Source organism: Gymnoscopelus braueri (assembly GCF_963280865.1).
Source record: "Gymnoscopelus braueri genome assembly, chromosome: 21".
NCBI lineage: Eukaryota > Metazoa > Chordata > Actinopteri > Myctophiformes > Myctophidae > Gymnoscopelus > Gymnoscopelus braueri.
The window spans coordinates 38,373,648-38,394,198 of record NC_137623.1 but is presented as its reverse complement, the minus strand read 5'-3'; the positions used below and the strand labels follow the sequence as shown (position 1 = coordinate 38,394,198).

The 20,551-nt window shown below is 41.3% G+C and overlaps 1 protein-coding gene across 1 annotated transcript; it reads right to left on the bottom strand.

Annotated features, from left to right (window-relative positions):
• Nucleotides 1-545: 545 nt before the first annotated feature.
• On the bottom strand, nt 546-20,195 carry LOC308076989 (bile salt-activated lipase-like; the record flags this gene model as incomplete). Its single annotated transcript, XM_080417513.1, has 11 exons — nt 546-714; nt 1,007-1,216; nt 1,439-1,642; nt 2,306-2,492; nt 2,908-3,022; nt 3,463-3,570; nt 3,843-3,973; nt 4,289-4,486; nt 4,637-4,756; nt 19,694-19,841; nt 20,130-20,195. The coding sequence occupies 11 exons, from the start codon at nt 20,193-20,195 to the stop codon at nt 546-548; spliced, it is 1,656 nt and encodes a 551-aa protein (XP_080273639.1).
• Nucleotides 20,196-20,551: the final 356 nt, after the last annotated feature.

The following is a 20,551-nucleotide window of genomic DNA, read 5'->3' as shown; positions in this document are numbered from 1 at the left end:
TGTAATAATACAATATATTAAATTATATTAAAGCTCCACTATTTAACTTTCATCTTCTGCACCGGATTTGAACCCGGTTTCCTGACCAAGTCCTGAAAATGTTACCATTGAGCTAATAGAGCCTGCCTGCTTGCTCAGGAGATAAATTTAATCTTGACCATCAGGTCAAAATTCAGATCCTGTGTCTAGGTGAGACATGACCTTTGACACGATCTAAATGTCTCAATAGAAGAGCAGGGAGTCAAAATACAACCACCCCAATTATATAAGTTAGATTGTATTAACATACTCTACCAAACAGATTGGACAAAATGACATTTTATTCATTAAAAAGAAAGTTACATAGTGCTGCTTTAAGTACATCGGTACTTTGCTTAGAGACTATTGCACGAGGCATGGCGTATATGGAACAGTATGGTGCTTTAAATGAAAACAAGAACATTTGCTTATGCATTTGGCAGCAGTTTATTTTGTCCATTAATGACAAAACAGAGAGCAGTGTTTGACTACCAGAGATGGCACAAGCTTGTTATCTAATTCTTTAGTTATGGAAGGTTGGGCAAGAGACTAGTCCAGAAATGGACATAGCGCACCCTCATTTTCTGTTTAACAGAGTTCCTGTTCATATTGGCATTGATGTCCAGGAATTGTTGAGTGTCGCTCTTGAATTCAGGCCAGGTAACAGGCACACGAAGCCCTCCTTTGTTGGGGTCTCTGTATAGATGACAAGTTGGACAAAAGCGGGGAAAGTTAAAGACAACGTTAAAGGCTTTGAACAGAAAAATTCCAGTCTAGTCTTATCAAGGTTCCATGCCTCTGCTTTTGATATCCCAAGCTCACAACGATGCAACGCTTTGTGAACTTGAAGATATTTTGCTATTTGCTATTTGTCCCACCCTATTTTAAGTAGGGCATAATTTAAGAAGATGCCCCCTACACCTTTCTGTTGTTATAGTTTTGTTTTTAGTTTTTTTTTCCTACAAAGGAACCCTGGTTGTAGTTATACCCGGTCTTGGCGAAGTTGGTCCAGTAGGCGATCATGTATCCGGCGACATCACGATGGCTGGGCCAGTAGCCCAGGGGTGTGGTGAAAGGCTTCCCGAACATATACTGCAGGTCATCAGCATGGTCAGCACCCATCCAGGTTGGGTAGGGCATCACCAAGCCAGCCATGCGGTTAGGCTCAGAGAACAGGTACGAGTAGGTACGGCCGGTTCTTTGATGGGACAAGAAGGGAGCAAGGATATAACCATGACTTTCCCCCCCAAATAGTACGTTGAAAAACAAGAAACAGCACTGGCAGATCTCAGAGGGGGATTTAACTGGCGCTAGAGGTGAATTGATATTTAAATCAAAATACATGTATTGGGAAGAGAAAAAAATTGTCTGTGTAGGATGAATGTCTTTTCAATTTAGCATAGCAGAAAGATATTCTCACGTGGCGTTGAGAGCATGGAGGTGGAGAGCAGCCTGTGTAGGAACCAGGAAGATGTAGTCTGTCCCGATAGCCACGATCGTTTTCTTGATGTCTTCTTGAGTAGGATTTGAGCCCCAACTTGAGGTGTAAGTGAGATAGGCATTATCCAAACCAGCCTGCCCCTTCTCCTTGGTGTAAGAAGCCAGGAGTCTCTGAAGGTCCTTTCTGCAATCATGGAACACAATGTTTGAACCTTTGGTTTATTGGCAAAAATGTGGAGGGTGATATAGTACCACTTCAGTGTTCAAAAACACATCATCATCTTATGGAACATTCAAACATTAAATATTATGTTCACTATGGTTCTCTTTCTGTCAGAAAATCTAATCAAATCTAATCACTGCAACATTTTCGGTCATTTTATTTTTAAGTTTCAGCCTGAAACGGCCTCGCAACCAATCAGAAGGTTCCATCACTTCAGGCTATGGCACGGTAGAACCTCACTCACGGTGCACAGTGTTATAGCTTGTAGATACATATTTTAGTGTGCTGATTGTGTTATAGCTTGTACATACATATTTTAGTGTGCTGATTAAGTATGAGTAATACTACACCGTCTGGATGTCATCTTGAATGAGATTCAAAACGGAGTAGCTCTGTAATTAAAATCAGCTGTGTTTGGAGGAACGTGCAGCTATGGGAATCACACAGGTGAACTAAATCAAGATTCATTTATATTCATGAAAGTGTGTGTGTGTGTGTGTGTGTGTGTGTGTGCGTGTGTGTGTGTGTGTGTGTGTGTGTGTGTGCGCGTGTGTGCGCGCGCGTGTGTGCGCGTGTGTGTAGGCCAGGCCTATATATAGGCTATATATATATATAAAGACTCACACAGGGGTGTCTATCAGGGGTCGATTGATGGAGGGGATATCTAAGCCAGTGAAGAGATGTCCGTCCATGTCATTGACCCCAGCCATGTAGTCACGATCAGCATTGTTGTGGAACAGGTTGGCAGGATCATCAGGAATGAAGTCTCCATCAATCACAGGAGAGAAGTCCAGGTTGCTTACAATGGGTTCTGAAGAAAAGGAGAATATATGCTCTTTACATTTTTTATTTATTTTTCATTAATTTACTAGGACCCCTAGTCTTCAATGTTTTTCAGGCCAAGGACCCCTTAGCTGAGAGCAAGATGAAGCAGGGGACCCCCCCCCATAGACCCATAATTAACTGTCAATCACTTAGCTGGGGACCCCCTGGAGGAACCCCCTCAAGGACCCCATGTGGAGAACCAGTGGCATATACCGTGTATTGCACACCGTTCAATTTCAAGGACCTTGAGATTGCTTTCTTTTATCTCACCATGTCCAGAGCATAATTTGTATTTCTTATGCAAATAACTGAACTCCATAGACAATGAGGTTCTATAAACGTCCTCACTTTAATACTTTGCTTTGTACAGGTGTCAGGTGGCTGTCTAGTGGAGTACTTACGATCGGGTGAGTTTGCAATTTCCAGAACTCCAGCCTCGGTGAGCACCACAGGATCAGTCATTTTCAAACAGGCTACCATGTTGGCATCTGTAGGACAATTGACCTTCCGAGCAATCTATTAAAACAAAACATGAATGTTCACAAAATGCAGGATTTTAAAAAACTACTACTACTACTAGGCTACTATTACAAAAATGTCTAAACACTGTTACACCCCATTAGATGTTTCAGGTTTTCTTGACATCAATCAAATCAAATCCAACAAGATGGGAATGACCCCCCTGGTGAGTAGCATAAGATCCAGTGGTTCTACTATCTAACTGCACTGACGTAGGGCAGTACTCTGTAAAGCATGATACATTACTTTAGATATATCAATAGATATAATATCAATAAATAATATAGATATAATGCAACACATGACAAATTCATATCATATGAATAAAAACAAATATAAAGCATGACAAATTAATAATTGAAATAGATGTAATATAAAGCATGGCAAATTAATTAATAGTCAGAACAGGTACACAGGTGAGAGGATCTGTTAGCTACCGTCTCTGCCAACTTTCGAGGGTTCCTGTTAATGGCCCATGGGCAAAGGGCAACACCACTCTGGCTGAGAGCTCTCTTGAACAGCCCTTTGTTGTAAGGGGTGAGAGTCTTGTGGACAGAGAGAGGGAGAGAGAGAGACAGACAGACAGACAGACAGACAGACAGACAGACAGACAGACAGACAGACAGACAGACAGACAGACAGACAGACAGACAGACAGACAGACAGACAGACAGACAGACAGACAGACAGACAGACAGACAGACAGACAGACAGAATGAGTATACATTTATAGCTGATATTTGCATCGACACACTATATTCCTATTATTGACATTATTTTAGGGTGATGTATAGATCGAACCAAATGTCCAGCGGACCTGGAAGCTGACACTTGCTCCACCAGCAGACTCGCCAAATACTGTGATGTTGTCAGTGTCTCCTCCAAAGGCGCGGATATTCCTGTGTACCCAGGCAATGGCGGCATGTTGATCCCACAGTCCATAGTTTCCTGTTGATGCAGAAACGGTGCTGTGAGCAAGAGCCAGCTCTCTTCAAAGGAACACCCACATTATACCCTTACACCTAGCATGCCTGACACGGAACTCCATATATGGGCATAAAGGGACACAATAAGACAGATACAGAAATCTCCATATGTGGACATAAAATGGACACACACAGGCAGACAGGTACAACATGGTACTCTGACTATTGGAACAATGGCTGAACAATGCATTCCCAACTTGCATCGTTCTCGACTTGCATTGTTCCCGAGTTGGGCACCGGTCTAGTACTGTAAAATAGAAAATTAATTGAAACCTACCAGGTAAGCTAGAATCTCCCGTACTGAGAAACCCCAGTGGTCCTAACCGATATCCCAATGTCACTATAATGACATCTCCCCTGTCAGCGATCTCCTGGCCATCGTACAGATAGTTATCCAGGAAATTAGCTCCCATAGAACCTCCAGCCAGGTATCCTCCTCCAAAGATCCAAACCATGACTGGCAGGTTAGTAGACACTGGTAAGAGAAGAACCAATTGAATTTCATGTTTAAAAATGTGCTAAATTTGTTTATGAACCTTGATAACATTTCACTGTACTGTACTTAGCAGTTATTCAGAAATTATATTTATCTCTTACGGAAGAAATAATAGCGGTGTTGTTATACCTCTACGGCCATGAGGAACCCAGATGTTAAGGTAAAGACAATCCTCTGAGCCACGGCTTGAGGACATGAGGAGGTTGATCTGAAGACATCTCTGCCTGTATTCTCTGGCCCTAAGAACACCTGAGGCAAGAAATCAGGGTCAGTGGTTAAGCTACTGTACCACTGACCCTGATTGATGAATATATATCCAACTGCATCTGGGTTTCTACTCACCGTCCCAACCGGGGTGAGGCTTTGGCTTCTCAAAGCTCCCAGGGATGTCGGCGAAGGGAATTCCTTTGAATATGTCCATGTCACGACCAATTCCCAGACGAATGTTCTCCCCTTCCACCATGCCTCCCTCCGTGTACACCACTCCCAGCTACACATGGAATCAAACAGTGATGGAAGATGTACTCAGACATAGAAATACTCTAGTAACCCATTAAGACCTGAGGCCGATTCTACAAATGCCTTCTAAATCGGTAGTTCTCAAACTTTTTCGTGGCAAGGGGACCCAAATTTATATATATATATATATTTGGTCGCAGACCCTCGATCTGATTTTTTTTTTGTGCCAGGGATCCCTAGAAGAGAAGATTTGGGTTAAAAAATATATATATATTAAAAGTTTTTCAAACACATTCAAGTTTTTTTTTAAATGTTCAAAAAATAGCAGATGTACAAGCTCACAGTGTGGCATGAAGTGGCGCTGTGAGCTTGTACAGCTGCTATTTTTGAATAGCTAACGAAAAAATAACAAAGATGCTTTCTCGGTTTTAATAGGTTAAAGTTAAAGTCCTGCATTAAAAAATGTTTACTTGAGTAAATGTACAAAAGTGTTGCTGTTAAAATATACTAAAACATGAAAGTATACTCAGTATACAGATCATTTCACAATCATATTATTGGATCATAATTAATAATGCATTAAGGTGTTCATCAATTTAACGTTGCACCTGGTAAAGATAGGGCAGGTTTTAATAACTTATGTGCTGCTGTGTTGCTTAAAGCTGCACTATCTAACTTTCCTCTTGACTATCAGGTCAAAATCTGTGTCAGATCCTGTGTCTAGGTGAGACATGACTTTGACACGATCTAAAACAAAATACAACCAACCCAATTGTATAAGTTAAATTGTATTAACATACAAGTTTTATTTTATTAATTCAAAAAAGTTACGTGTTAAGTTAAGTTAATGTATGTTTTGTATATATGTAATTTAGCATTATGAGAATCACTCCAACAATCGCTGATATAGACTAAATCATTTGTAATAAAAGGTTCTTGGAGGTATAGAAGCTGTTGGTCTGAGACTGGATGCTGGTACCATTTGTAATAGCTGCTTAGTTTAGTTTTCTTCAATATTTTATATCATGGTGTCTGGTGATAACTCTATGTCCAAAACCGCCACTTTTCAGGAAATAATAATACAAAATAATTAAAAAAAAACTTGTGTTCCAATGGATCCAATATAGTTATTATTTAGCTACAGGCTCTTGATAATATACTTATAATATTATAAAACCCACAGGCAGGGCAGACTTAACCACCTATTTTGGGCATGTCATTACACACAAAAAATTGCAAAGATTCTCCAAAAATCTATGTTAGATATAGCTTAAAATGGTTAAATGCACCAATAACACTTAATAATACCGTAGAAAGGTCAAACTTACAGAAGTGGCAGAGGTGGTCTCCAGGTGGACCAGAGTGAGAACAACCGCTATCACCAGAATCTTCATGGTGACCAACGTGTGAAACCCAGGGATCGATGTTCCTTCAGGCTTTATACAGGAGGCTCCTCCCAAATACGTCTGACCAGCACACTGATTGGACTTGCACTTTTCATCCTGTATCTGCAAATCTAGTACAGTAAATTAACCACTTAAACGGATATTTCACTTTCAAACATGTTTGTGGTCATTACGTCTACTCAGGCTTTTGTGTGCACCCCAGACAGTTTTTAAGTTGCTTAAGTTACAATGGGTTTGTATAGGAATGGGGCATGTCTGATAAAATTGATATCAAATATCTAAATACTGAATCAGTCATTCAGCATAAAAACATAAAAACTGTCTGGGGTGCTCACAATAGCCCGAGTAGATTAAAATGACCCCAAAACATGACCCCAAACATGTTTGAAAGTGAAATATCCCTGTAAACCCTCCATCTTTGTAAACTGACCTGAGTTGCATCTACAGTATACCGCCTTTTCCGTCTGCACCAAATCCCTTCTTTTTGGTGAAAGTTTTCCCCCCAGAATAGGGATACTGGTGTATCCTTAGGGATACTGGTGTTCAAGTGGTTAATACATAAATGGACAGCATTTCTTGTGTGTAGATAGTTTTTCTGTTTATCAGTGCATGGTTGCCACTCCCCTGCTACAATTTTGACACATTTTTCAGAGACATATGGTCACAGAATTTAAATTCTGGGCCATACAGGGTCAAGCCCCACACTACATGTGGAGACCACACCCAGGTTCTACTCTGAGGCAGGTCGGGAGATCTTTAATCTGGGGACCACCGGACCTATAAGAAACAGATTTACATGAGCATGTAAATGAGCATTGTTATGTTTTTGTAGGAGGTCTCTAATTAAATGTGTATTTATAATAGAATATAATGTGATAGTTATAATTTTATATTCTAATGACCAATCCTTTAGCTTTTCTCAAACTATTTCCTCAAATATCCCATGCACCTGCCCTGCAAATTTTGTATAATTAGAAAAATGTGTGTTTGCATATTGTGTGAGTTCATGGCCACAGGGCCGGAACTATAAAACACATTTACTATCCAATGGCATTGCGAGGAATAGGACCCACTGAATAACAATGGTGTATAAGTTAATATCAATGATTACAATTTAGCTCATTAGCTCTTATCCAGGGTGACTTAGATCAAAGTAAATGTCATGAACTCTAGTCAACAAAAGACAGCATAAATGGTTATGCAAATAGAGTTCAAAGAAAACAATTCAGTACAAAGTACTAGGATACCAGGTAAACATAAAACCCAGCATCTGTCTAAACCACATGCTATTTATACAAGCAAATTATAATGTCCTAAAGTAACCAAAATACATCTGAGTATAACAATATCTAGCGATAGCTCTCTTGATTAACCTGTACTTTGTTGTACAACAAACAGAGAAAATATCCACATCACAAGCACACACACCCCCACACACGCGCGCACACGCACACACCCACCTAGAAGCTGACACTTGCTCCACCAGCAGACTAAAATCTTTTGTATGCTCTTAGTTTACACCCAGGATATTACAGTGTACCATGGATGTATTACAGTGCCATCCGTAACGGTGTACATCACATTCAGATGGAGGCATCTCCTCCGGGACTCTTTGGCCGTCAGAATATCTGAGGTCGGGAGGTGATAACATTTTTTATCAGCTAAAGTAAATCTAATTAGGTTGACAATAGAAGTCAGCTCAGTATTTAAGGCCTGAATTACACATCATATACGATGGAGCATAGATTTGGCATAAGCCTGCACTGAATCATCATATCGTTGCTGTCGGGCAGAAACCTCCTATCTCCATATTCTAACTTTTTGTGTTATTTCGTAAAGTAATGCCCTACTTGATCATACTACATCAGCGTCACACAAAAGCATCTAAAGTAGCAGATCCACAAGCTCGAAACACGGCGAGGAGCAATACGTTTTGAGCTTGTAGATCTGCTACGTTTGATGCTTTTGAATTTGAAAAGTTATAGTTTTGGACATATATGAGGTTTTCACCTCACAGAGAAGATTTTTGCCACTTATGGTCTTTCTCATGTCATTCTGGGTCGGCATTTATGAGAGTAGACTATTGGATCAAATGCAAAAAAAAACAAAAACAAAAGAAAACTAAAAACTAAACAAAAGAAAAGAAAAAAATGTAACCCCATATTAACCACATGAACCCTAGTGTCCATTTTCTAGGAATGATATTATAGGCAAACATTTGGCAAAAATAGCAGATTTACAACACATACACACGCACACACAATTCAAGACATTCTGACATACTTACAAAACTTACTTTGACCTTTATATGGCAGTAGTAGTATTTATTTATTTTTCCTCCGGACAGACCACCCCATATCTTCTAAGTTTGCACAGCTGTCAACTGGACTCAAAATCCCACTGGATGTAACCGTTCTCTGTGGCTGCATTGTGTGTGTGTGTGTGTGTGTGTGTGTGTGTGTGTGTGTGTGTGTGTGTGTGTGTGTGTGTGTGTGTGTGTGTGTGTGTGTGTGTGTGTGTGTGTGTGTGTGTGTGTGTGTGTGTGTGTGTGCGTGCGTGTGCGTGCATGCGTGCGTGCGTGTGTGGGGCACAGCTTTCAGTACAATAGTTATAGGTTCAGTCCAGTTCAACTTTACTGTCAATGTGTATTATACAGTGCAATAAATAATTCTATAGCTCTCACAACATGTGTATGTGTGTGTGTGTGTGTGTGTGTGTGTGTGTGTGTGTGTGTGTGTGTGTGTGTGTGTGTGTGTGTGTGTATACTTCCGCGCACTCTATCAATACTAATTTCAAATAAGGAAATGAGGAATAAATAAATATGTGCTATATTTATTAACCAAAGCTAAAGAACACAGTATAGACTCACATGTCGCAGATGCTATGTCCATGCACCACAAACAGACTCCCCAATGTCCTCATGTTGTCTGGTCAGGAGAACCTGTTCGTTCAAACCTGTACAGTCTATACGTTTCACCACAGGCCTTACAATATACAGTACAGGTTAGCACTCCTCCCATATGTTTGACTGGTTGTTAGAGACCCCTCCCCAGGTCTCTATGGTAAACAGACATACTGTACCTAGCTATAGCTAATAGCTAGTACAAGCGTGAGGTATAGAGACCATTATCAGTTAGTGTGACTCAAGTTACTTGTTTCTAAATGTTGGTAAAACTGAAGAATGAATCATTGGTTTTAGGAAAAATATGGAGGAGGTCACCCCTATTTGTAATTCATGGTAAGAAATGTTGTTGTTAAGTGGTTGATATTGTTCAGTCTTACAAACACTTAGGTGTCCTTGGTGTCGATAATCTGACCTGCCATATCGTCGCTGTCGGGCAGAAACCTCTTATCTCCATATTTGTATTTTTTGTGTTTTTTCTACATTAACACCCGACTTGATCATACTACACTGTCACACAAAAGCATCAAAAGTAGCAGATCTACAAGCTCGAAACGCGGTGTGAAGTGACGCGCTTCGAGCTTGTAGATCTGCTACTTGAATCCTGAAAAGTTTTGGACATATGAGGTTTCCACCCGACAGAGACAGAATGTTCAGTCCAGGTTGTTCTTTCTCAGAAAATTCCTGTCTGTTGATGATAGATGGAAGATTCTATGTGTAGCAGTGGTGGAATGTAAACTAGCTAAGTGCATTTACTCAAGTACTGTACCTATAAGTGCGATTAGAGGTACTTGTACTTTACTTGACTTCTATTTCATCTACTCTAACCGTGTACTTTTTACTCCACTGCATTTATTTCACAGCTTTAGTTACTATAGTAGTTCATCTTTGCAGATTTGCGATGCGAGAGTGCGGTCTAGCCAACACTAACTCGGGACTCCTGAATCTCTGAAGGCCATGGACTCAGGACCATATCGTCATCCTCTGCACTGTCAGCATCTGGACAAGGGTCTTGAGAAGGATAACGTCAGACATGTCAAGTAGAACCGTCGGACATCCTCACACGATACAAGGTGCTACGCACTGTACGCAGTTGGGACCCCACAAACGTCCTGATATTGCAGGAGGTCCACAGAGACAACCAGGTACCGGTCTTGTGCCCGGGTCTTGTTCCTGTCAGACTGGAGGTAGACCAGGTCACCCACGTCAAGTGTGGTGATCTTTAAGCGTTCGCTGAGAAGGCGGTTAACAAGATGCTGCCGGTGCTGTGCAGCGACCTAGGCATCACCACCCAAGGGAATCTGGACATTCAAATATTTTTCCTGTTTCTAATTCAAGAGCATAAAAAGCACTGCTTGACAACCGCCTTGAGCTGGGGGCAAGTGTCTGTGAGGATTCATTTATAGCCATGTCTGTCCGACTGAATGATATTATAGAGGCTGAAATGCTTGATGGCAGTGGCAATAGAGATGACATCCACCTCACATGGTGGCCATGGCCCCTGGGAACCCCGCAGATTAGTGCTGAAGAAGCCAGCCAGGTGAAGCTCACTGTCCTGTTATAGTGTGTCAGCATTATGGTAGAGCGAGGGTACTGGGAAGTGCTGTGTGTGTCTGCGTGCGTGAATATCCCTCAGTGGTTATTGGGTTGGCTTCTTTCCCCACCTTGAATGGACTTTATTACACATTGTACAGCTTAACTTTTTGTTTAGTTTTTTTACCCCATATTTTCTCCAGTAGGTGGCGCGCCTGTGCAGTAGGCAAACAGAAACATAACTTCTGCTCCCAAGACCCCCTCACCCCGCCCCCTCTCATTCACTTCTCCAATCCCTCCCATTCATTCGATCCCAGTCTGCTCTCTCTGCTCTTTTCACTGCATGCAGGAACACACAGACAACACATTTGTATAATGACTCGGGTACTGGAACAGGGCCTTTTGAGAACTTTTGAGAATTTTATTCTATAAATGAGGGGCCAAATACATATAATTTCAATCATTACATTTACAGCCCCATATTTCTACAAACGCTTCAAATTGCAACAAAACCTGTGATACCCAGTCATTGTGGGGATAAACAAAAGGTTTCAGAGTACCTTTTGGTCTGATAATGACTTCTAATTTACTTGCTTAACCCTGCTCAGTGGGCTTTCACGTAGCCCCCACGTCTAGTTGAGCTAACAGATCCTGCCTGCTTGAGATAAATTGAATCTTGACTATCAGGATAAAATTCTCATCATGTGTCTAGGAGAGACATGTCCTTTGACACGATGTAAATGTCTCACCAAGGACACCTAAGTGTTTGTAAGACTGAACAATATCAACCACTTAACAACAACATTTCTTACCATGAATTACAAATAGGGGTGACCTCCTCCATATTTTTCCTAAAACCAATGATTCATTCTTCAGTTTTACCAACATTTAGAAACAAGTAACTTGAGTCACACTAACTGATAATGGTCTCTATACCTCACGCTTGTACTAGCTATTAGCTATAGCAAGGTACAGTATGTCTGTTTACCATAGAGACCTGGGGAGGGGTCTCTAACAACCAGTCAAACATATGGGAGGAGTGCTAACCTGTACTGTATATTGTAAGGCCTGTGGTGAAACGTATAGACTGTACTGGTTTAAACGAACAGGTTCTCCTGACCAGACAACATGAGGACATTGGGGAGTCTGTTTGTAGTGCATGGACATAGCATCTGCGACATGTGAGTCTATACTGTGTTCTTTAGCTTTGGTTAATAAATATAGCACATATTTATTTATTCCTCATGTCCTTATTTGAAATTAGTATTGATAGAGTGCGCGAAAGTATACACACACACACACACACACACACACACACACACACACACACACAAACACACACACACACACACACACACACACACACACACACACACACACACACACACACACATACACATGTTGTGAGAGCTATAGAATTATTTATTGCTGAACTGGACTGAACCTATAACTATTGTACTGAAAGCTGTGCCCCACACACGCACGCACGCACGCACGCACGCACGCACGCACGCACGCACGCACGCACGCACGCACGCACGCACGCACGCACGCACACACGCACACACACACACACACACACACACACACACACACACACACACACACACACACACACACACACACACAGACAGAGAGAACGGTTACGTCCAGTGTGATTTTGAGTCCAGTTGACAGCTGTGCAAACTTAGAAGATATGGGGTGGTCTGTCCGGAGGAAAAATAAATAAATACTACTACTGCCATATAAAGGTCAAAGTAAGGTTTGTAAGTATGTCAGAATGTCTTGAATTGTGTGTGCGTGTGTATGTGTTGTAAATCTGCTATTTTAGCCAAATGTTTGCCTATAATATCATTCCAAGAAAATGGACACTAGGGTTCATGTGGTTAATATGGGGTTGCATTTTTTTCTTTTCTTTTGTTTAGTTTTTTGTTTTCTTTTGTTTTTGTTTTTTTTGCATTCGATCCAATAGTCTACTCTCATAAATGCCGACCCAGAATGACATGAGAAAGACCATAAGTGGAGTTTGGAAACATTATATCTTCTCTGTCAGGTGAAAACCTCATATATGTCCAAAACTGTAACTTTTCAGGATTTAAATTCAAAAGCATCAAACGTAGCAGATCTACAAGCTCAAAACGCGTTGCTCCTCGCCGTGTTTCGAGCTTGTGGATCTGCTACTTTAGAATGCTTTTGTGTGACGCTGATGTAGTATGATCAAGTAGGGCATTACTTTACGAAATAACACAAAAAGTTAGAATATGGAGATAGGAGGTTTCTGCCCGACAGCAACGATATGATGATTCAGTGCAGGCTTATGCCAAATCTATGCTCCATCGTATATGATGTGTAATTCAGGCCTTAAATACTGAGCTGACTTCTATTGTCAACATAATTAGATTTACTTTAGCTGATAAAACATTTAATCATCTCCCGACCTCAGATATTCTGACGGCCAAAGAGTCCCGGAGGAGATGCCTCCATCTGAATGTGATGTACACCGTTACGGATGGCAATGTAATACATCCATGGTACACTGTAATATCCTGGGTGTAAACTAAGAGTATACAAAAGATTTTAGTCTGCTAGTGGAGCAAGTGTCAGCTTCTAGGTGTCCCTTCTAGGTATCCCTCCCATTCTTTCGATCCCAGTCTGCTCTCTCTGCTCTTTTCACTGCATGCAGGAACACACAGACAACACATTTGTATAATGACTCGGGTACTGGAACAGGGCCTTTTGAGAACTTTTGAGAATTTTATTCTATAAATGAGGGGCCAAATACATATAATTTCAATTATTACATTTACAGCCCCATATTTCTACAAACGCTTCAAATTGCAACAAAACCTGTGATACCCAGTCATTGTGGGGATAAACAAAAGGTTTCAGAGTACCTTTTGGTCTAATAATGACTTCTAATTTACTTGCTTAACCCTGCTCAGTGGGCTTTCACGTAGCCTAGTTGAGCTAACAGATCCTGCCTGCTTGAGATAAATTGAATCTTGACTATCAGGATAAAATTCTCATCATGTGTCTAGGAGAGACATGTCCTTTGACACGATGTAAATGTCTCAATAGAAGAGAAGGGGGACAAAATACAACCACCGCAATTATATAAGTTATATTGTATTAACATACTCTACCGTACAGATTGGACACAATTACATTTTATTCATTATAAAAAGTTACATAGTGAAACTTTAAGTACTTTGCTTACAGACTATTGTACGCGGCATGGCGTATATGGAAACAGTATGGTGCTTTAAATGAAAACAAGAACATTTGCTAATACATTTGTCAGCTGTTTATTTTGTCCATTAATGACAGAACAGAGAGTGCAGTGTTTGACTACCAGCACAAGCTTGTTAATGAATAATTATCTAACCCTTCAGTTATGGAAGGCTGGGCAAGACGCTGGTCCAGAAATGGACGTAGCGCAGCCTCAGTTGCTGTTTGACAGAGTTCCTGTTCATTTTGGCATTGATGTCCAGGAATTGTTGAGTGTTGCTGTTGAATTCAGGCCAGGCACATGGCACATGAAGCCCTCCTTTGTTGGGGTCTCTGTATAGACGACAAGTTGGACAAAAGCGGGGAAAGTTAAAACGTTAAAGGCTTTAAACAGAAACATTCCAGTCTAGTCTTATCAAGGTTCAGATCTGCCATAGGATTTAACCAGTGGTGGAAGAAGTACTCTGATTTTTTCAATCTAATCGTTGCAATACCACAATGTGGAAAGAACCGAAGAGGTTCTTCGCACAAAAAAATAAGGATACTCCTTAGACAGAGATAATACATGACATTTTCTTAAATATTTTACATTCTCAGCTCAAAAGTAAAGTGATAGGACAAACGTTTCAGTCACTAGAGCAGCGTCAGTAATATGGGGGTGTGAGGGGTCCTCCGTGCCATCTGCTTTTGATATCCAAAGCTCACAACGATGCAACTTGAAGATTAGTATATTTTGCTATTCGCTATTTTTCCCACCCTATTTTAAGTAGGGTGTAAGTATAAGAAGACGCAAATGGAACCCTGGTTGTAGTTATACCCAGTCTTGGCAAAGTTGGTCCAGTAGGCGATCATGTATCCGGCAAGATCACGATGGCGGGACCGGTAGCCCAGGGGTGTGCTGAAAGGCTTCCCGAACGTATACTGCAGGTCATCAATATGGTCAGCACCCATCCAGCTTGGGTAGGGCAACAACAAGCCACCCGCGCGGTTAGGCTCAGTGAACAGGTACGAGTAGGTACGGCCGGTTCTTTGATGGGACAAGAAGGGAGCAAGGATATATTTTAAAAAAAAAACGTTTTTTACAGTGTTTCTTTTTTTTATATCAATATAATATTATTTGGGGGCCCACTTGCAATACCCTCATGGCCCAACAGTGGTCCACGGCCCACAGGTTTAGAATCACTGATTTAACCCATTAAAACCAGGAAAGCATCTGTGTCATTTTGTATTTTGGCGTTTGCTATTCCAAAATAGCAGATCTACAAGCTCACAGCGCGTCACTTCGTGCTGCACTGTGAGCTTGTACATTGGCTATTTTTGATTTTTTTTTTAATGTCTTGAAAATTGTGAATAATTTATAATTTTTTAACACAAATCTTCCCTCCTGGGGGTCCCTGGCATAAAACCTTTTCAGATGGGGGTCCACGGCCAATTACATATCCTTTTGGGGGTCCTTGACATGAAAATGTTTGAAAACGACTGATTTAGAATCGGCCTCAGGTCTAAATGGGTTAACAGAATGTGGATTAAGTTGGCACTAGAGGCAAATTTATATTATTTAATACAAAATCAATTTAGTGGGAGGAGTTCAATGTTCAGTACACAGACCTTCATTAGGTTATACATGATGAAGGTCTTTTCAATTTAGCATAGCAGAAAGATGTTCTCACGTGGCGTTGAGAGCATGAAGGTAGAGGGCAGCCTGTGTGGGAACCAGGAAGATGTAGTCTGTCCCGATTTCCACGATCGTTTTCTTGATGACTTCTTGACTAGGATTTGAGCCCCAGTCTGAGGTGTAAGTGAGATAGGCTTCGTCCGAACCAGCCTGCCCCTTCTCCTTGGTGTAAGCAGCCAGGAGTCTCTGAAGGTCCTTTCTGCAATCGTGGAACACAATGTTTGAACCTTTGGTTTATTGGCAAAAATGCGGAGGGTGATGTAGTACCATATTATGTTCTTTACGGTTCTCTTTCTGTCAGAAAATCAAATATGTACGTTTATATGGGCCTACTGTAAGACTCACAAAGGGGTGTCTATCAGGGGTCGATTGATGGAGGGGATATCTAAGCCAGTGAAGAGATGTCCGTCCATGTCATTGACCCCAGCCATGTAGTCAATGTCAGCCGCGTTGTGGTACAGGTTGGCAGGCTCATCAGGAATGAAGTCTCCATCAATCACAGGAGCGAAGTCCAGGGCGGTTACAATGGGTTCTGAAGAAAAGGAGAATAATATGCATTTTATTTTATTTTTTTCATTTCAAGGACCCCTAGTTGGATATGAATTAGTCCATGGACCCCAATTTGTTGATCGCCCAGCTTCATAGTCTATAATGACAGCACTATCATCAGTGTTGTGTTGAATTCATGTTTAATTTGCACTTCCAGACATTTAAACCCTTAATACTTAGTAAAATTGACCTTTGGCTCTGTACTTGGTCTGCTCTTTTTCCCCCTCTATCAAACCTCTTGCGAGGCATTGTGAGCAGGTAGATCTGCTATTTTTTTTCTCCTCAGATTAAGGATGCTATAGGGTTCAGATGGTTAATGTAAAATAATAATAATAATCCTATCACACAAAGATTTGGTGGCCCCCCTAGTAACTCGGCCCCTAGGCCGGAGTCCCGGACCCCCTGTTGAAGACCTCTGCTGTCAAATCATCAATTTTAATTAAACTCTGAAAGTGTACACTCTCTCAGACCCATAAACCCATAATTAACCGTCAATCGCTTAGCTTGGGACCCCCTGGAACCCCATGGAGAACCAGTGACATACTGTATTGCACACCATTCAATTTCAAGGACCTTGAGTACCAAGATTGCTTTCTTTTATCTCACATGTCCAGAGCAAAATATTTATTTCTTATATATGCAAATAGCTAAACTCCAGAGACTTAGGGGGAACCTGTGACATCCAATGAGTTCTATAAATGTCCCCACTTTACTACTTTGCTACTTTGCTTTGTGCAGGTGGCAGGTGGCTGTCTAATGGGGTACTTACTATCGGGTGAGCACTCAACGGGTAGATTTCCAGCCTTGGTGAGCACCACAGGATCAGTCCTTTTCAAACAGGCCACCATGTTGTCATCAGTAGGACAATTGACCTTCAGAGCAATCTATAAAAAAAAACGTTATTACTACTATTACCAAAACGTCCACCACTACACGAAAGAGGGATTAAACACTGTTTCACCCCTATTAGATGTTCCAGGTTTTCTTGACAATCAAATCCAACAAGATCAGAAGATATTCAGTGGAATGAGAATGACCCCCCTGGTGAGTAGCATAAGATCCGGTGGTTCCACTATCTAACTACACTGATGTAGGGTAGTACTCTGTAAAGCATGATACATTACTTTAGATATATCAATAAATACTCTAGATATCATATCAATAAATAATATAGATAGAAGGCAAAACGTGACAAATTCATATCATATGAATAAAAACTAATATAAAGCATGACAAATTAATATAGATATTTAAATTTAAATGGATGTAATATAAAGCATGGCAAATTAATTAATAGTCAGAACAGTTACACAGGTGAGAGGATCCGTTAGCTATACCTTCTCTGCCAACTTTCGAGGGTTCTTGTTAATGGCCCATGGGCAAAAGGGTGTTCCACTCTGGCTGATAGCTCTCTTGAACAGCCCTTTGTTGTAAGGGGTGAGAGTCTTGTTTGTGGACGGACGTACGGACAGACAGACAGACAGACAGACAGACAGACAGACAGACAGACAGACAGACAGACAGACAGACAGACAGACAGACAGACAGACAGACAGACAGTGAGTATGCAAGTATATTTATAGCTTATTATTTGCATCATGACATTTGATTATAGGGTAATGTATAGATCGAGCCAAATGTCCAGCGGACCTGGAAGCTGACACTTGCTCCACCAGCAGACTCGCCAAAGACTGTGATGTTGTCAGAGTCTCCTCCAAAGGCACGGATATTCCTGTTTACCCAGGCAATGGCAGCGTGTTGATCCCACAGTCCATAGTTTCCTGTTGATCCAGAAACAGTGCTGTGAGCTAGAAGCATATTTCTTCAAAGGAACACCCTATACTCTTACACCAGTGGTTCTCAAACTTTTACATTTCAAGGTCTCCCCTAAACTCTAACAGTGTACAAATGGAACCAAATGGTCCCATCAGGATCCATTTGGTTCCATTTGCACACGGTCAGAGTTACAAACCAGTCCATTTAGAAACCCTAAACAAACCCAGAGAGTCCCTGGAGTCCACTTTATGCTGCGTTTCCAGCTTGTGGATCTGCTGCTTTTGATGCTTTGAGTGACCCTCTAGTATGATCAAGTAGGGCATTCATTTATGAAAAACACAAAAAGTAAAAATATGGAAATAAGAGGTTTCTGCCCGACAGAAACGATATCCAGGTGGAGATGCATTCCCAACTTGCATTGTTCTTGACTGTTCCAGAGTTGGGCACCGGTCTAGTACTGTAAAATAGAAAATGTATTGAAACCTACCAGGTAAGCTAGAATCTCCCGTACTGAGAAAGCCCAGTGGTCCCAACCGATAGCCCAATGTCACTACAATGACATCTCCCCTGTCAGCGATCTCCTGGCCATCGTACAGATAGTTATTCAGGAAATTTGCTCCCTCCGCTGCTCCGTTCAGGTATCCTCCTCCAAAGATCCAAACCATGACTGCCAGCTTAGTAGATACTGGTAAGAGAAGAACCAACTGAATTACATGTTTTAAAATGTGCTACATTTGTTTATGAACCTTGATAACATTTCACTGTAATGTACTGAGCAATTATTCAAAATGTATATTTATCTCTTACGGAATAAAAGCAGTGTTGTTATACCTTTATAGCCTTGAGGAACCCAGATGTTAAGGTAAAGACAATCCTCTGATGAACGTCCGGTCAGGTTGATCTGAAGGCATCTGTTCTTGTACCGTCTGACCCTAAGAACACCTGAGGCGAGAAATCAGGGTCAGTGGTACAGTAGCTTAACCACTTGAACCCAAGCTGGGTGAACTTTCAGTGAAAATAGCAGATCTACAAGCTTAGTGTAGCTATAGTGAAAACAGTAGGGGATCTAGTATAGAGCCCTTGGGAAGACGGTGAAAGTATAGGGTTTTAAGTGGCTAAAGAATCAATGAACAAGCTTGTGAGATGAAGGCTCTCTCTCTCTCTCTCTCTCTCTCTCTCTCTCTCTCTCTCTCTCTCTCTCTCTCTCAAGAAGTGGTGAAGCAGATCTACAAGCTCACAATGCTGCGCAAAGCGACGCATTGCAATTTTCACTAGTTTGGGTGCCAGGCAAACGACGCAATCAAATATATCAAAATGTAATGTAGGCCTATGAGAAAAAAAAAAAAAATAGTGGATGTACTTCTCTGGCCTAATGGCTGTGTGCACAATAAATGTTGTTTGTGACATTAGCTCCGGACACATACACTGTGGGTTTACAATTACATCATCATCATCATCCGTTTTTACGACTGGAGACTCCTGTCCATGCCAGGATTCAAGCGCGCCGACTTAGGAGACTTGTTTCAGAATTTGCGAAAGGCGTGTGCTCTAATCATTACACTACAGCAGCCCTAGGCTTACAATGAGTACAACCGCACAATACATACCCAACTGAATCCACAAATCTATTGATGTTGAATGAATAGGTTTCTACTCACCGTCCCAGCCGGGGTGAGGCTTGGGCTTCTCAAACCTCCCAGGGATGTCGGCAAAGGGAATTCCTTTGAATATGTCCATGTGACGACCAAGTCCCAGACGAATGTTCTCCCCTTCCACCATGCCTCCCTCTGTGTACACCACTCCCAGCTACACATGGAGTCAAACAGAGAAGGAAGATGTACTCAGACATATAAATACTATATTAACCCATTAACCCATGTTGTTATTTTTTAGTCACAAGCTCTTGATAAAACTTTTCATTTGTTCAATATCTATAAAACCCACAGGCAGACTTAACCACACTAAAAATGTCAAAGATTCTCCAAAAATCTATGTTGTGAACTTGCAGATCAGCTATTTTTGCTATTCGTCGTATGACAAAGTGGTTAAATGCACCAATAACACTTCATATAACGGTAGAAAGGTCCAACTTACAGAAGTGGCAGAGGTGGTCTCCAGGTGGACCAGAGTGAGAACAGCCACTATCCCCAGTATCTTCATGGTGACCAACGTGTGAAGCCCAGGGATTGCTGTTCCTTCAGGCTTTATACAGGAGGCTCCTCCCAAATACGTCTGACCAGCACACTGATTGGACTTGCACTTTTCCTCCTGGGTATCTGCAATACTAGCACACTAAATTAACCACGTAACCCATTAAGACCATGAGGCCGATTCTACAAATGCCTTCTAAGTCAGTAGTTCTCAAACCTTTTTCGTGCCAAGGACCCCCCATCTGAAAATGTTTTGTGCCAGGGACCCCCAGAAGAGAAGATTTGGGTTAAAACAAATCAAAATGATTCAACATTTTTCAAATGTTGAATCAAATACAAGCTTGCAGTGCATCTTTGAATAGCCAA